General features: G+C 27.2%; 1 protein-coding gene across 6 annotated transcripts in view; it reads left to right on the forward strand.

Moving 5' to 3' along the window:
- LOC107443613 (growth factor receptor-bound protein 14) overlaps nucleotides 1–15,127 on the forward strand; it is a 107,823-nt gene extending 92,696 nt beyond the window's left edge. For all 6 annotated transcript variants that reach the window (XM_043046967.3, XM_043046996.3, XM_071184156.2 and 3 more), the window contains 8 exons: nucleotides 1,410–1,553; nucleotides 2,962–3,072; nucleotides 4,786–4,887; nucleotides 7,500–7,610; nucleotides 9,153–9,269; nucleotides 9,423–9,598; nucleotides 12,370–12,463; nucleotides 13,808–15,127. In XM_043046967.3, coding sequence (XP_042902901.1) covers nucleotides 1,410–1,553; nucleotides 2,962–3,072; nucleotides 4,786–4,887; nucleotides 7,500–7,610; nucleotides 9,153–9,269; nucleotides 9,423–9,598; nucleotides 12,370–12,463; nucleotides 13,808–13,981 — 1,029 coding nt within the window. In that variant the 3' untranslated portion in view covers nucleotides 13,982–15,127. The remainder of the gene's footprint in view (nucleotides 1–1,409; nucleotides 1,554–2,961; nucleotides 3,073–4,785; nucleotides 4,888–7,499; nucleotides 7,611–9,152; nucleotides 9,270–9,422; nucleotides 9,599–12,369; nucleotides 12,464–13,807) is intronic.
- The last annotated feature ends 1,110 nt before the right edge of the window (nucleotides 15,128–16,237 follow it).

A 16,237-nucleotide genomic window follows, 5' to 3' on the forward strand; every position in this document is an offset into this window, starting at 1 on the left:
GTGGTGTGTGAAGGAGACTTTGGTAGCAACAGTACAAGGAGGGCAATGTCACAGTCACTAATAACAAGTCAACTGTTCATTGTGGGCCATCTATCGAAGTAGGCATGTTCAGATCACGTCCAGTTCACAAATGTGGTGAAAAGTCTACTGACAATGTCAACCTTCTGCATCAAAAGGTACTCCTGGTGGCTGAGGAGATAGAGCGTTCGCGTTTGCCTTCCAATGATGTGAACCGGGTTTGAATCACAGTGATGGCTGGTCGATATGAATTCGCACAGTGCTCACGGGAAATATCCTCTGTGGTAGACGGATCATGGGTTAGAGTCCCCTTGCCGTCAAGCTAACCGTGGGAGGTTCTCGTGTTCTTCCTCTCCATGTAACGCAAATACGGGTTAGTTCCATCAAAAGTCCTCCATGAAAGCAAATTTCTCCCTATACTTGATCCAGAAGCTCCCTTGTCTTCTGGGTTGGGTTCAAAATTACAAGGCTATGGAGTTGAACATTAGTAGACATAAACCTAAAAATTGGGTCGGCTGTTCAATGACGGTTGTAAGAATGAAAATTTAAAAAAAGGTACCCCAAGATAGATTACATGTTTTTGTGCATTGGAATCGTATTATTGTAGTGGTTTTCACACTGCAATATCATAAAGAAATCAATATACTTTTTCAGAGAGTAATGTCTGTGCATTGAAAAAAATACTATATTTTATGAAATATTTTAATAATGAATTTCAACAGAAAGAGATAAGTAAACATGGTGGATGTTAGGTCAGCAAGTACAAATTCTTTTTAAGTATAAAGCAAGATTCCTAAAATTAGCAGAAGAATTTTTCTTTCATAAGGCTTGTCATCCCCCTTCCCACATTTGTACCTTTTAACCATCGAAAATTTTAAAATTGTAAGAAAAAATAAGGTTAAATGATATTCTCAATTCACTTTTCTCTGCATTGATATTGAAAATAAATATAGCTTACATTTTGCTCATTTTCATTTAAAATGCAAACAGAAAAAAAAAAAAAAATTTGCCTTAAAAAAATAACTTTATGATATAGAGGAAAGCTAGACATTTTTAACTAGTTATTAACTTTTTCTATCTTTAATATTAGCATTTTAAAGGTGACTTGGAATTTTGTCTTAATAGTGGACTTAATATGTCATGCTCATTATATTGAGCTTTTATTGCATGATATATTTTGAGAAATGTAACAGAAAACAATGTTAAAGAATACCAGAATGAAATATTCTATACTTATTTTTAGTGACTCATAAAAGTTAGGGTCAAACCTTTACTTTTCTCATGCAATATAAATTAAGAGAATAATTCCTGAAATTTGTTGCTCAGTAAAGAATAAAGAAAAAGTTTTTAACTCTTCATGTTTACTAAATCCTAATTTTTTGCTTTAACAGAATATATTGAATAACGGAGAAAAGTCACCTGTTGTTCAAAGTCTTCTATGGTGTAAAGAGCCAGGTAAAGAATCTTGGAAAAGAATATTTTTTCGCATCGAAGGCTCAACTCTATGTTTCTCAAATTCATCCTATTCTTCCAAGGTACTGATTTTTTTCAATTAGTTAACATTGTTTTTACTAAAATCTTGTGTTATGGCTAATTGAAGATAATTTTAACTTAGCCCTTATGTATTAAAGATCATATTTAAACACAAGTTTCAGTATTATATTGATTGTTGGGTGTGCTACATGCTTATCAGCAGGTTTTATAAAAAAACATATGTATACATATTTGCTTATAATTTTCTTTCCTTTTCCATGAATTTCTCACACAAACCTATGAATTTTTCTATTACAGTCTTCGAGGACTAAAAGCACAGTTATACTTGCAGGTATTCCTTCATAAAAGTGGGACTTTAGTTGGGTATAATTAGACTATTGTTTCAATATTTTACATTGAAATAAAACAAACTACTAAGCTGAACTCAGTGGTGCGACAGCCTATAGAGGGCCAAGGCCTACTGTGCCCATCTCAATTTTCTTGACTTTGGGCTCTGGGGTGCAGGAGCAGATGTTACGGTTAGGTGAGAAGAAAACAAAAGCAAAAAATTGCAGGTTGATGAGACATATAAATAAAACTTAAAGATCTTATTTCTGCAATGCCATGTGTAATTGCTTGTCAAAATTAGATAGTTTTGAATTACGCTATATAACAATTGTGTAACATTGTTTAGGTTCAGTTTTACAAAACTGCAATATGCTCTTTATTTACAACCTTTTTATTTAGTGAACATAAAATATTTAAAACTTTTACCCTTAATTTAATGTTTTCTTAGATCTTTTAAAATCAATTCATCTTGCAATCAGCAATTAATTTTGTATCAATTTATTTCCAACCTGCTTAATTAGACTCATTTTAATTTGAGTCCCAAAATATTTTCACATGAGCTAGCTGAAGTGTTTGTGTTCTTTTGAAATTTGATTAAATTATCAGGGAATGTGTGAGAGAAAAATGTTTTGATTTTGGTATAAATTAGTTTAGTCCATTATTCATCCATGTTAAATATATGGATTTGTGGTCGTTATATTCGTTTTGAATTTGTGATTGTTTTTATTTTTATAACTCTACTGAAAGTAGCAATATTGTACACACGTTAAGTCTATGATATTTTAGAAAGTATTTGTGATTTATATTTCTTTTGATATCATCTACTGTAAATAATGTTTACAAACAGCAGAAGTTTAAATTTTTTATCAGTTCTATGTATAAAGATGGTATTTAATACTAAACTATCAGGTTTTTGTAATTAAATTTAGTACTGGTTAATAGTCTGACAATGTGACTGACATTTGATCTAAGTTACTGTGTATCTGTTTTTTTTTTAATGAAGTTCATTAATTTAAATATAGTGTATTATATGGCTAATACATAAAATGAATTTTAAGCATAATATATAGAGTTATATAAATGTTCTAAAATTGAATTTTTTTTTTTTTACTTGTTTTACAGGATGGAAAACAACAGTTTTGGCCGTTCCGTGATTTAACAGAGTATGAAATTTACACACCAATTGAGAATTCCGGTTCTGCTACACCAACATCGTACAGCTTCTGCCTAAAAGTAAGATATGTTTGCATCTGATAAGAAGAAAAAAATGTGAAAATAACTAACCTGGTGTTGAGTAATGTATGTTTAAAATATAAGCAAGATTTATTCTTATCTGCAATGAAGTTCAAAATTTGTACCAAAACGTTTTGATTAACCACAAATCAACTTATCTTTACTTGATCAAATGTGATAATTATTTGAAATTGAGATCACAATAAAAAAAAACTGTGGAGATAATTTTGTTTATGTTTAATTTTGTTTCTTGTTTCAAGCATTTAGTTGTTTTTCTCATGAAAAACTAAATAATTTAACTGTTTTGCAATTTTTAATTTTTTTTTAATATATATATTAAATTTAATTTCCCCTCATTTTATTCACTTTATTTAAAAAGTTGATATTTTGTTTGTATTTGAAAACTAAGGCTTAGTTTTAATAATGAACTTTCAATGAAGAGAGAAAAAATTATTTTAACAACTTTCTGTTGTTTTTGTGATTTCATAAACTGAATGTCTCAGTTTCATTTAAATTATCATATTTTGAGCTTTTCATTTATCAATGTTGTTAATTTAATTTGCCATCTTGATCCTAATTATATTTGATAATATATACTTAATGACATCCTGATGTTTCTGTAGATAAGAATAATTGAAATGAGTAAAGATTATAAGATTGAATCAAACTAATAGTGTGATTAACTAAAAATTTTTATACAATAAGCTTTTCATTTGCCAATGTTGTTAATTGAATTTGCCATCTATTTTCATCATGAAAATAATTTAATTATTTTTGACATTACCTTTTATTTTGATATTTAAATTTTTCCTTCCAAATCTTTTCTATCAGTTTTAAATGAAGAAGAAAATCTTAATGACATCCTGATATGTCTGTGCATAATTGAAATGATAAGAATGAATAAAACTGATTGTCTCGATTTTACTAAAATGTTCATTCACTGAGCTATTCATTGATCATTGTTGTTAACTAAATTTGCCGTCTAGTTCATCATGATGCTAATTATATTTTATTTTATATTTTGATAGCTAAATTTATTAGTAAAATACTTGCAATCAATTTTAAATGAAGGTTTAAAAAAATTTTCTTAATACGATCTTTGTTTTTCCTTGCATAAAATAATAACTGAAATGATGATAAGAGTGAATGAAACCGATTGTCTCAATTTCCCTAAAACTTTCATTTACTATACTTTTCGTGAATAAATGTTAACCGAATTCGCTATCTAGTTCATCATTTTGCTAATTATTTTTAAAATCTTATATTTTTTATATTAAAATGTGTTATGCGAAATCTTTTCAAGTAATTTTTAATGAAGAAGAAAAAATATTTACTTAGTGACATCCTGATATGTCTTTGCATAAGAATAATTGTAATGATGAATAAAATTGGTTGTCTTGATTTCACAGACATTTTCTTCTATTAATCGATAATACAATTTCAATAAAACAATTTCATCAAAGCTGTAAAGACATAGTAGCTAAAAAAACTCAACTTTAATGTGAATTGGATTAGTTTTAAAAGCAACAAATACATGATAGTTATCTATTTATTATTGCAGTTTCCTTGTTTAAAGGGCAAAGGTCTGCTAGAATTTCATATCCTTATAAATTTATATGTGTATTGCATATGCTTATTTTTGTTTACATAATTTTATTTGAGTAATAAACATTAAAGAAATTTTTATAGCTCAATTAAATTAATGTGTTTCAGAATACGTCTTTTCCTGAAGAGGATACTAGAAATCTCCTTTGGCTGTGCTGTGAGAGTGAGAAGCATCGCCAATGTTGGATTGTAGCACTGCGATTAGCTAAGGTTTGAATAAATTTCAATTCTTGTTTTATATCTAAGTCAAGAGATTAAATAATCTATTATAGAGGTAGTCAAACTAATAACCACAGGAACATTAAACCAGTTTTTTTGTTAATAAAAGCTTTTCATATCAATAAAATGAAAGTTGAAAATATTTGTTAATATTTACAAATAAAAAAAATGATGGGGTAAAAATCGGAAAATATTGAAACTAAATTTTAGAAAGACCATTAAATTACATTTATCCATAAAATATTACTTTTTTTTTAATTTGAGTTAATTGCATAAATAATATTTAATTGTGGCTTCACTTTTTTTTTGTAAGTTATTAATGTGTATATATTTATGTATTAAATTGTTGTTGGTTTTTATTGTTTGCCTTTGCTTTTCACAGTGCATTTTATGTTACTAAGTTTTATGTTGTAACGAAAAATACATCACGAACATTATAAGTTAAAACATACCAACTATTTTATTTACATAGATAATTTGTTTCAAATTCTTATGAAACAAATTTATTTTGAAAACAAATTTGATTTCTGTTGACAATTACAGTTATCTAAAAATGTTTTGCCCATACTATTATTGTTTTTTAATTCCAGTTATTTTATCAGTGTAGATAATTTGTAATTTAGATAAAACTTTTTTTGAGTAACTTATGTTGCTTCTTTTATCTAATACTTTCATCAATGATGAAATTTATTTACTATGTTATCTATTATTTTATTTTATTGCTCTGCACTTTAATATCTGTAAATATTATATCAAGGAATCTTTTTTATCATAAAATATGTCCTGTTGTATAAACAATATTTTTGGAATAAAAATTTGTTTAGTTTCTAGAAAGTTTTTTCAACTCAATATATCATATGTTACAAAAGTTTAATTTTATGACTGCTATCTTTCTGTTTTTCTCCTTTTTACCTTGATGTGTTTTTTAAAGAATTCTACAATTTCTGTGTTTGATTTAACAATATTTTATGCTTTAATTTTTTCATTTTTTGAAAAATGAAATCTTGATCTTCAAAGATTACAGAATTATAGAAAAAGATTGTATAGATAGATTTTAGAATTTTGCTGATTTCTTTTGGGATGAAACAAATAATGATTTTGACAATAGCCAATTCTGATTATTCGACTAAAAAAATCGGCCAAATAGCAACTTTTTTTTAATAAATCATTAATGAATATTATTTTTTTATATAAATATGTTTAGTCATTATTGAAAAATAAGTAAACATTAGCTACATTATTGATATGGGGAGAAGTGGAAAAATATCTAATAGTTTATCCATAAGAAATATTTAAAATAAATAGGAAAACAACAAACAAGCTATGAAAAGAAAACTAATAACTTACAAGTTGAAAAGAAAAAAAGTGGAATAAAAAGAAATCCTCTTAATTCTTTAAACAAAAGTTTTAATGCCAACAATAATATTTTATGGGGAAAAAAAGTATCCATGAAACGTTAAAAGGAATACAGTCTATCAGAGGCACATTAAAGAATGTTGTGTTTTCAATATAATGCCTATAAAAAATAATAATACCTATGAAAACAAACGTTTACATTCTGGCAAGAAGTTTTTAAAGCTGAACATCTTGGTTTTCTATTTAGTGTATTTTCACAAAAAAAGTGAAGAAAAAAGAATGAAGTATAATAGGAACCCTCTCAATGCTATATCATAATAGAAACGTTTTTCGTTTCCTTTGTTCATAATAAACAAAAAATTTAACACTTAAAACCTCAATTCGACTTTTAAACAAAGAGGTGGTGGTAAAAGAATAAAGTTTATTAAAAACGCGCTTTAAAAAATGCTGCCGCATAATAAAATCATTAATTTAATAAAAAAAGCAAAAGAGAAACAGAGAAAAAAACTTCATAGCTCTAAAAACATAACTTTAACGTTGAAAATCACAATTTCCTATGTTACCGGTTATCTATATTTCCGTACAGGAAAAAAGTGAAAGCTATAAGAAAAATATCAAAAATGCAACAAAAAAAAGATATTCTTAAAACAAAAAAGGGTCGGGAAAAAAACTACTAAATTGACTTGCCAAAACATAATTTTAAGAAATCAGGAGTACAAAACTCGTTGTTTAGTATAAAGTTTGAAGTATTCATATTTCGCTTTTTCATTTGTTTTCCAGAACATATATATTTGCAAGCTGTGTACAACTTTTACAAATAAGTGTAAAAACTTTTTTGAATAATGTATAGTGAAAAATAAGATTTTAGATTATACTCTATTTAAATGTATTCAAATTAATAAAAGACAAGATAAAACTTTTTCAAGAAATATTTTTCCGAATGTTTTGTAACATCCCTAGTTTTTTCAACTGATAAATAATAAAAATTTTAATTTTTATTATTTTAGACAAACCTGATCTAATTGATCAAGAAAAATAATAAACAATTATTACATAAGTGAAACTCATTGATTAACCTTTTGCTTATATTATAACACCTGCTATTCGGGTCTAGTTAACTGTACCAACCATAAACAAAAGGTTAAGAAATAGACACTTGCATGAACTTCTCTGATAATGAAACTATAATTAATTACATATGTTTGTATGAAAAAGACTTAAATTTCTAACAAAAAAAAATTTTCTAGTATGGCAGGAAAATTCGTGAGAATTACAAAGAAGTCCTTACACGTTATGCAGATAGTCCAGTTACTTCCATGGAAAATAGGGTGTCCAGTTCTGTTGATTCTTTACCAGCTGTTAGTAGTATTTTACTCACTTTTGTATTGTTAAAGATCTATGTAACATAATTCTATAAGTAGTATTTTACTCACTTTTGTATTGTTAAAGATCTATGTAACATAATTCTATAAGTAGTATTTTACTCACTTTTGTATTGTTAAAGATCTATGTAACATAATTCTATAAGTAGTATTTTACTCACTTTTGTATTGTTAAAGATCTATGTAACATAATTCTATAAGTAATATTTTACTCACTTTTGTATTGTTAAAGATCTATGTAACATAATTCTATAAGTAGTATTTTACTCACTTTTGTATTGTTAAAGTTCTATGTAACATAATTCTATAAACTTCAATTCTCTTTAAATTGCATTAATTTTACAATCTCTAAAGCAAACCAAAGTAGATTATTTTGTTTGATTTTATATCTCATGTTCCCGCTAATTTGAATTTTTTCATGTAAATAATGAATATTTAAATGCAGATTTTTGTTTCTTAAATTATCTTTAATTAAAAATTATTTTGAAGATATTAACATTGATCTGATGCATATCACAAATGTTTAGCACATATGTTTAAATATATGTGAAGTGATCTATCTACTAACTGAAAATTCTGTAACTTCTATATACTGCTTCATATCTTAAGGTTTGCTTTATGAGGAACATTTACTGCACTGATTTTCTGTTTGGTTTCTTAAACAAATTCTATGACTTGATCAATCATATACTAAAGATACTAAATTCAAATATTACTTTACAGAAAGTTAGTATTGAAAAAGTTAAATCTCTCTTTAAATGTTTTCAAATGTCCTAATGTTTATCCTTTACATCAATTCACAGTGTTTTTACAAAAATATTTATTAAATGTTTTCATATAATGTTAGTTAACAAACATTACAAAAATATATTCATGTAACTATATTCACAAACAGTTTGGTTAGCATCACATATATTTGGAACATTTAAACCATTTCCTTAACTCATATTGTCAACACAAAATTAGTGTTGATGTGTTAAATTCTGTATCGAAAATGTGAGCATATTCTTATTATATTTTATGTATTACCAGAGTGAAAGCTTCATTCACGTTTAGAAATACACTTCAGAAATACACAAATAAGAAATAACAGTCGACATGTTTCGAGCGCATCAAAAATAGGTGTTCATTTTCAAGACTTGCCAGATGTTAATATGAAGAAACAAAAATGATTTGAAATAAAAACGTTAAGTTGCCATCAAAAAATAGGAAAACAAATGGGAGAAACAAAACGTGAAAAAGAAGCCGAGAGAGAGAGAAAAAGATCAATTCATTTTAAATCAATTTTTTTTTTACGTTCCCTCCTGGCAAGTCTGGAAAATGAGTGCCTATTTTTGTTGTGCTTGAAACATGGCAAAAGTTATTTCTGAAGTGAATGAAGTTTTCAATCTGGTAATATCTTACTGCTTAAGTTTCTTGTGATTATTTATTTAAAATCTTATTATGTATTTTCATGATTAGAAATATTAATAAATATTTACCTTATTATTAAGTGTTTTATGTTAAATATTTATTTAGGACTACACACCAATGAAACCCCGTGTGGCAATGGATTTTACTGGGTCTCAAAGCCGTGTAGTAGAAGATCCCCGCGAAGCAAAAGCAATTGAAGCTGCTGAAGGCCATACGTGGAAGGTATCGACTTTAAAATCTTTTACTTTGAAATTAATTTTCCTTTTCAAGAAATTAAATATTATACAAGGAATGAAATAAATGTTGTAACCTGAATTTGTAATTTTGGCTAACTTTAATGCCTTGAATGTATTTATATATGATTCAAAATTTCAGCGTCGCTTGCCTTACTGTCGAGCTCCTGGTGGAAATTCCCCACAAAATTTGAGCTCCAGTCCCTCTGCTAGACCGCAGTCAGATATGGGAGTCCATTTCTTGCAGCCTTGGTTTTACAGGGGGATGTCTAGAGATGAAGCAACACATCTGTTGACCAAATATGGCACTGTTGATGGGTATGTAACCTTCTCCCATATGAATTATACTAATTCTTATTATGGAGATAAAACATAATATGTATTTAATTAAAATTTTTAGTAGTTTGAAATATTTTACATAGATTGAATGTCTTGTTATAAAATAGTAGAAACTGCAATTTTTTTTATTACTCAAAATCCTATTACAAATATGTAAATGTTGGTATAATTTGTGAATAATCTTTGCTTATGTGGCTATATATATCAGACAGACCCTAAATAATCAGTTTAATAAGAAAATTTGCAAACGAATTGCGTGATTATACTTTAATTTAGAAAGAAAATAAGGCCTAATGTAATTCCTGTGGAAGGCTCTGCAATGTTTTTGCCCCTCTTGGTGACCATTTTGGCTACAAAATGACAGTTTTTGGAAACTTAAGAGTTTTAAAGTAAGGTAACCAATGTTTACGGCATTTCATTGTCAAGCCTATATAAGTAAGAGTGTGTCTCACTGTAGGTAGAATAAAAATTAGTCTGCCTTTTGACTTCAGTAGGGTTCTGATCTGGAAGACTCGAGTGAATTAGTTCAATGATCCGTCTGAGGTTTCAAAACCTGTGTTTTGCCAGTAATTCCTCTAACAGTAATAATCACTGACTAAGCTGTAATTATCGAATCTGAGTGCTATAAATATCTTTGTTGTCTGGAAGTTTTGGCGAATGCAATTAAGAAGGCTTGTTGAATTTGGGTGTCTTAAGGACTGTCTTATTATCCTCTAACTGTAATAATCAAACTAAACTGACTAAAATGTAATTATCAGATCTGAGTGCTATCTTTGCTGTCTGGAAGTTTCTGTTATTGAAGTTTGGAAGGCTTGTTGAATTTGGGAGTCTTAAGGACTGTGTCATTAGTCTCCAACACAAACGAACCCATGTGCTTGGTACAATACTACAAATCCTCTTTAAAAATTAATTTATATTCTACTTGGGAGTTAATTATTCCTATTAATTAAAGCATTTAGTCTATGCACACAATTTTAATTTTCAGTTGCTTATTGAATCACAAATTGCATTTTGCATTGCAATAATTACCAAATCACTCATTGATTTTTCCATAAAAATCATTAGCAAATCACGCATTTGTTTTGCATTGAATTAACCAAAGTAATCAATGAATCACATTAAAATGGTTTAAGTATCACTTATCGCGATTTACGACTTGTTACTTAGTACATTTTTCAAACTGTTATTTGCTATTCATATTGTCGGATTTCTGAAACAAATGTTGCATTTAAATTTGCAAGTAATACTTTTGATACATAATTTATGCGATTTTCTAGACTTGCTTCTCATTCCATATAATATCGATTTGCATATTGTATACATGCAATTTAAAAATCATGCTTTGCCATTTATGATCTATTTTAAAGAAAATAAAGTTTGATAAATATTAGTTTGTAATCTGTAAAATATTGTATTACGTAAGATTTTATTGTGTTCAAAACACATAACTGATATTTTGAAGTAATAAAGAGTTATTCTAAATTTTTAAATTTTATCTTACAATGTAAATTTTTTATAAACTACAATTTTATTTAACAAATTAAAAAGAGGAGTCTACTTATTTTAATAATCTTGCAATTACATAATAAATTTTATCAATTATTTATGATAATGCTTGTGTATTGTCATATTATTTTTTAATTAATTCTAATATGGTTCATTAAAATTTTCACAAGAAGTTTTACTGGTACCAGTCTTAGTTGGCAGGTATGCCTATGTCATTTGGAAATTTTTTGATCGTCTTCAAACTGATTTAAACCAGCAATGTAGCTACCAAACCATTTACATTAATAGCTGTGAGCTTCACATTAAGAAATGCTGCAACTATTAAACAATGTAAAATTGATAAGCCTATTATTAGCTTTTTCTTTGTCAATTGAGCATTGTGCTTTGAAAATATACTATTTCTGCTTCATCATAATTATAAAATCTGGTTGACATGTATTTCAGCATACTAACTATATTACTGGGTAGGTCATTGAAAAATTTAATTTTAGGTCCTTGAAAGATATTAAATTAAATTTTTTTTGTTTATTTGAGAGTGGGAATCCTGTTAATAACAATCTGTCCTTTAGTCTAACTTGTAGTGTGCACAGGTATAGTTTTCCACATTGAGTATGATATCACCAATAGCCCATTCCTACATAAATAAGTTAAAGATCTGCTCTTCAAGAAATTCAACATTTCTAAGAATCCTTCCTCAATATTTTATTTGTTAACTAGTGACCTAAATTTGAAAAGATCCATTTCATTGACACTTAATTAGTTTTCATTTATATTGTGAATTGTTATATTGATTATTTAAATCAATTTTAATTCATACAGCATACTTTTTTAATATTCAACTTTTAAAATATCCTAATTTGCACTCTGAATTTGTTACAGCCGAAGAGCTATATAATGCAATTCTATAAACTGCAATTCTTCGTTAACTTTACAAGATTAACCAAAATCAATAAACGTGATAATTAATATTTTTTACTGTAAATAATAAATGATCTCATGTTTTTAAGTTTTGCCTTATAAAATCTCTTTCCATGATTAGGGTTTTATTAATATAGATGATATATTTGATTTAACAAATGTTTCTTGTTCCTCAGCAACTATATTTATAGATAATAACAATAAAATAGTTATAAAAATAATATTACATAACATATATGACTCTCTTCTAAGAATCAATTTCAATATTGATAGCTATATTTAATATCTGATTATTGTACTAGTAAGAAAATTTTTTTCTTTTATAGTGTCTTTTTAGTAAGAGAGAGTAGACGTAATCCCGGAAGCTTTGTTTTGTCGTATGTTTACAAAAATAAAGTCCATCATTGCCAAATATTTCAAGTAAGTCATTTAAATTGTTATTTGTACTCATTTGTATAGTAATTACTTTAACTTTAATGCCCATTTTTTTATATATTTTATTTTACAATAAGCATGTTAGATTGTAACTTCAAAAATATATTACTTGTATGATAAATTTTACTGTCCACGAATCTTCTAAACATTTTATTATTATTTTTTATCATCAGAATACCATTTAGAAGAACCTTTAAGATCTGTTTTAAAATTTCAGTTTTAGAAGAAAAGTTTTCATAAGAAACTTAAACAGGGTGTGTAGCTTTTGTAAAAAGTGTTTAATTGTGCTTATTTTTGAAGTACGCTTTTTAAAAACCCTTTAAAGGTTCTTTTTTTAATCAGGGTTTGTAAAAATTGCTTAATTTTCTATCTTTTAAGAAGACTTTTTTTTTCTCTGCAATATTTATCAGAATTATGTAAAGTTTTGTAAAATGCTCATGAATTTTATTGATTTTATGTTTATAAATTAATAACTTTAAACGATAGAAAAAAAATTTTATCACTGCACAGATCCTAATTATGATTTTTTTTCTTTTTTAGAAAGTAATTTAAAATATTTTTAGAGTGCTTAAAAAGTATTTATTTTTTGTTAAAAAATCTGGCTATGCAGACTGTTAAACTGTTATGACAGTGATTCAAGTCTTGAAAATGCAGAAGCATTAAATCTTCTAAATCTGAGTATAAAATCTTATATGTCTTCAAGTAGAAATAACTTTTCATGCTCTTTTGAGTTTCTCTTTGTTGCTTATTCGTATGCACCTGTGCGCAAGTACGGTATGCAAAATTAAAAATTAAATACCCCAACAGTTTATGATCATATGGTTTCTTCCAGTCTTATTTATTAGAGGGACTAACCTTAAATACATTATTTTTCTTTTGTGATCTATATCAGATGCAAATACATAAATGACATTTGCAATTTTTTTCGCATGCAGTGAGAATGCCCCTTAAAAATTAAAAGAGTTTTTTACCCATGATATTATTTAAACAATTTTAGAATAAATGAATCGCCTGCAAAAAAAAATTTTTTTGCTTATGCCAACAATTTAGAGATTTTTTATAAATACTTAGGAATGGTAAAAAAGACAATTTTTACGAATATTTAAGAAATGATTAAAAGGCTTTTTAACAACGAAATTGGAGAAAATATAAACTGAATGTATACGAAAATTGTTGAATAATTAATTTGAAATTTCCCAGATAAGTGTGTCCTCATAAGTTTGCCCATTCAAGAAAAAATTCCAAAGATTCAGTACTATTCACTATTATTTTGAATTTCATTGATTATATAATAATTAAATAATATATATATTTCTTGTATACCTACAGGTTGATGAAAAGGACCAGCTTTGTTATTCTCTGGACAGTGGACGTACCAAATTCTACGACCTTATCCAACTGGTCGAATTTTATCAACTCAATGTTGGTTCCCTACCTACCAAACTAACTCATTTTCTGGTCCACCGGCCTCGTTCTAACGGGCAGGCAGAAAATACTTCTTAAAGGGACATAAGTGTGTGTGTGTGAATCATGAAGACAACATTCCCAGTGGCCTGTGATCGTTTCTTTGTATTAGTGTGCCTGTAGTTGAGTGCCAAGTCAAACCGGTTGAGAGAAGGACCTGTCCAAAAGGGCAGCATGTTTCAAGACCTTTATTTTTGTAAAAGACGGGGATATTCATTTGGAATAAATTAAACTAAAAAAAAGAAACTTTCTTCTGTGTATAAATTATGAACTATATTTTAAAGAGAAAAAATTGTGCTCAATTTTTTTTCTTAATGGCATAAAAGTCATTGCAATTACAGGGTTTACACGAGTTCACATTTAACCATGCTGAGTTGTTTTCTCTTGTCAAAGAAATCTCATCTTTCACTTCCATGCTGTTTAGTTGTATTATTATCCATCTTATTTGGTTTGACATGTGTAAAATATTCCATCCAAAAAATCAATCATCTGCCGAGGACTGAATGTGGTAATGTGAATTCGAGAACTATATATATTTGTCAAAATACTGTATGTTTTTGTATATTTCAGTGACATTATAATAACTTTTTTTTTCAATGAGCTATTTTATATTTTTAAGGAAAAATTTCATTTTAAAACTTGATGAAAAATATTTTCAAAATCAGTAAAAATGGCTTCCTTTTTCAAATTTTTAAAAAATGCGAGCAGTTTTATTTTGTATTTGTTTACCATTTATTGTAACCATTTTTTATAAATTTTCGTAATTCATTTGACTTTCTTGTAAACAAGCTTTTCAACATTGAACACAAAAAGTAACTAATTTATGTTGTATTTTACAGCAGCAAACACTTTTAAGTCAATGCTGCAGATAATAAATTATAGTCTTAAATATATCTTCAATCAAGCATGTTAACGCATGCTGTTGAAACTGAGTTTTGGGTATTGTAAACATCGAAATTAATAATAATTTAAACTTTTGATGCACTATTGGACATTTTCATCAGAACAAAAATTCTAATTTCTAATTCACGTGTTCAATGCTTTTAAAATCTACTTAGGAAGTCTTATTTAAATATCTCGGTTTTTCGCAATATTTTTCCACACCCTGCTGATATTATTCAACAATGTTAAATATAATGAGGATATTGCCGCAATGTTAAACCCTGTTTAAAAGAAGAAGAAAAATTATTTGCTGTCCTTACAGTTGACGGTCCTATCATATCTTTGCCCACCTTAATGTTGTAACTCTGGGAGCAATATCAGAAAGTATGTTGCACTTAATATAATTACTCATCTGTCCTTATTTATTGAAATATTTTTTTAAAACTTCCCTGAATTCTTCCAAGGGAAAAAAATCTTGCAATTTTACATTGTCAGCATCTTTTGCTGTGTATTTTAACATATTTATTCCATGACGTCATGTGTGCTGAATTTCTTGTTGCTTATGTATTTATAGAATGTGTCTTTAAATGATGTGAATTTTAAACATATGATCAACTCGTTATATTTTATGGAATTCGAGATTTGTGTGCTGTAGGCTTCTTTGAAATGATACTATTATGAGGATGCAATACTGCAAGAAAAATGCTTGGTGGTGAATTCTTTTCACCTACATAAATAGTTTAAAATATAGAAAAATTAAGTTCAGTTAAAAAAACAAGTGCTGAATGTTAAAAGGCAAACAAATTAATCTTGTAATAATTTATTTGCCTTTTTACTTGGGTTTACCTAAACTCAATTTTCTCTAAACTTAAAAATTTTAACAACCGATAGAGGTGAAACAGAATTTACCTTGAAAAGTTTCTCGTGTGGTGTTGCGTCCTCTTAATTATTCACATTTAATGTTCACAAGTTTTGTTTTTGAATTTTCTTTTAATGTAATGCTCTTAACGTTTTCTAGTGTTTAAAAACAAATATATTTTTGATGTGAATGAGAACATAAATGGTTTTGTTTATAAAGAAATTTAGAAGAATGACATTAGTATTAAAAACTCAATTACTAACTCAACTTGGGTAGTATTTTTAAAAAAATGAAAAACTAAGTATTATGTAAGAACTAATTATCTTCATTTGTTTTGCTGGTAGGCTACGATATAATTTGCAGATATTGCAAATGTATTACAGGTAATGATTTTACGAGCTAAATATTAAGATAATGCTTTGTTCATTTCAGAAACCAATCAACTTTTTTTAAAATAAAATATTTTAAATATTGTTTGCTTCTTAGTAAAATTAAAAATATGCATGTATTTCAGTCATCAAAGAAATCTGTTAAATACATGTAAAACAAATAGT

Source organism: Parasteatoda tepidariorum, chromosome 10 (genome assembly GCF_982258835.1).
Source record: "Parasteatoda tepidariorum strain Cologne lab strain chromosome 10, Ptep-v5.0, whole genome shotgun sequence".
In the NCBI taxonomy this organism is placed as follows: Eukaryota; Metazoa; Arthropoda; class Arachnida; order Araneae; family Theridiidae; genus Parasteatoda; species Parasteatoda tepidariorum.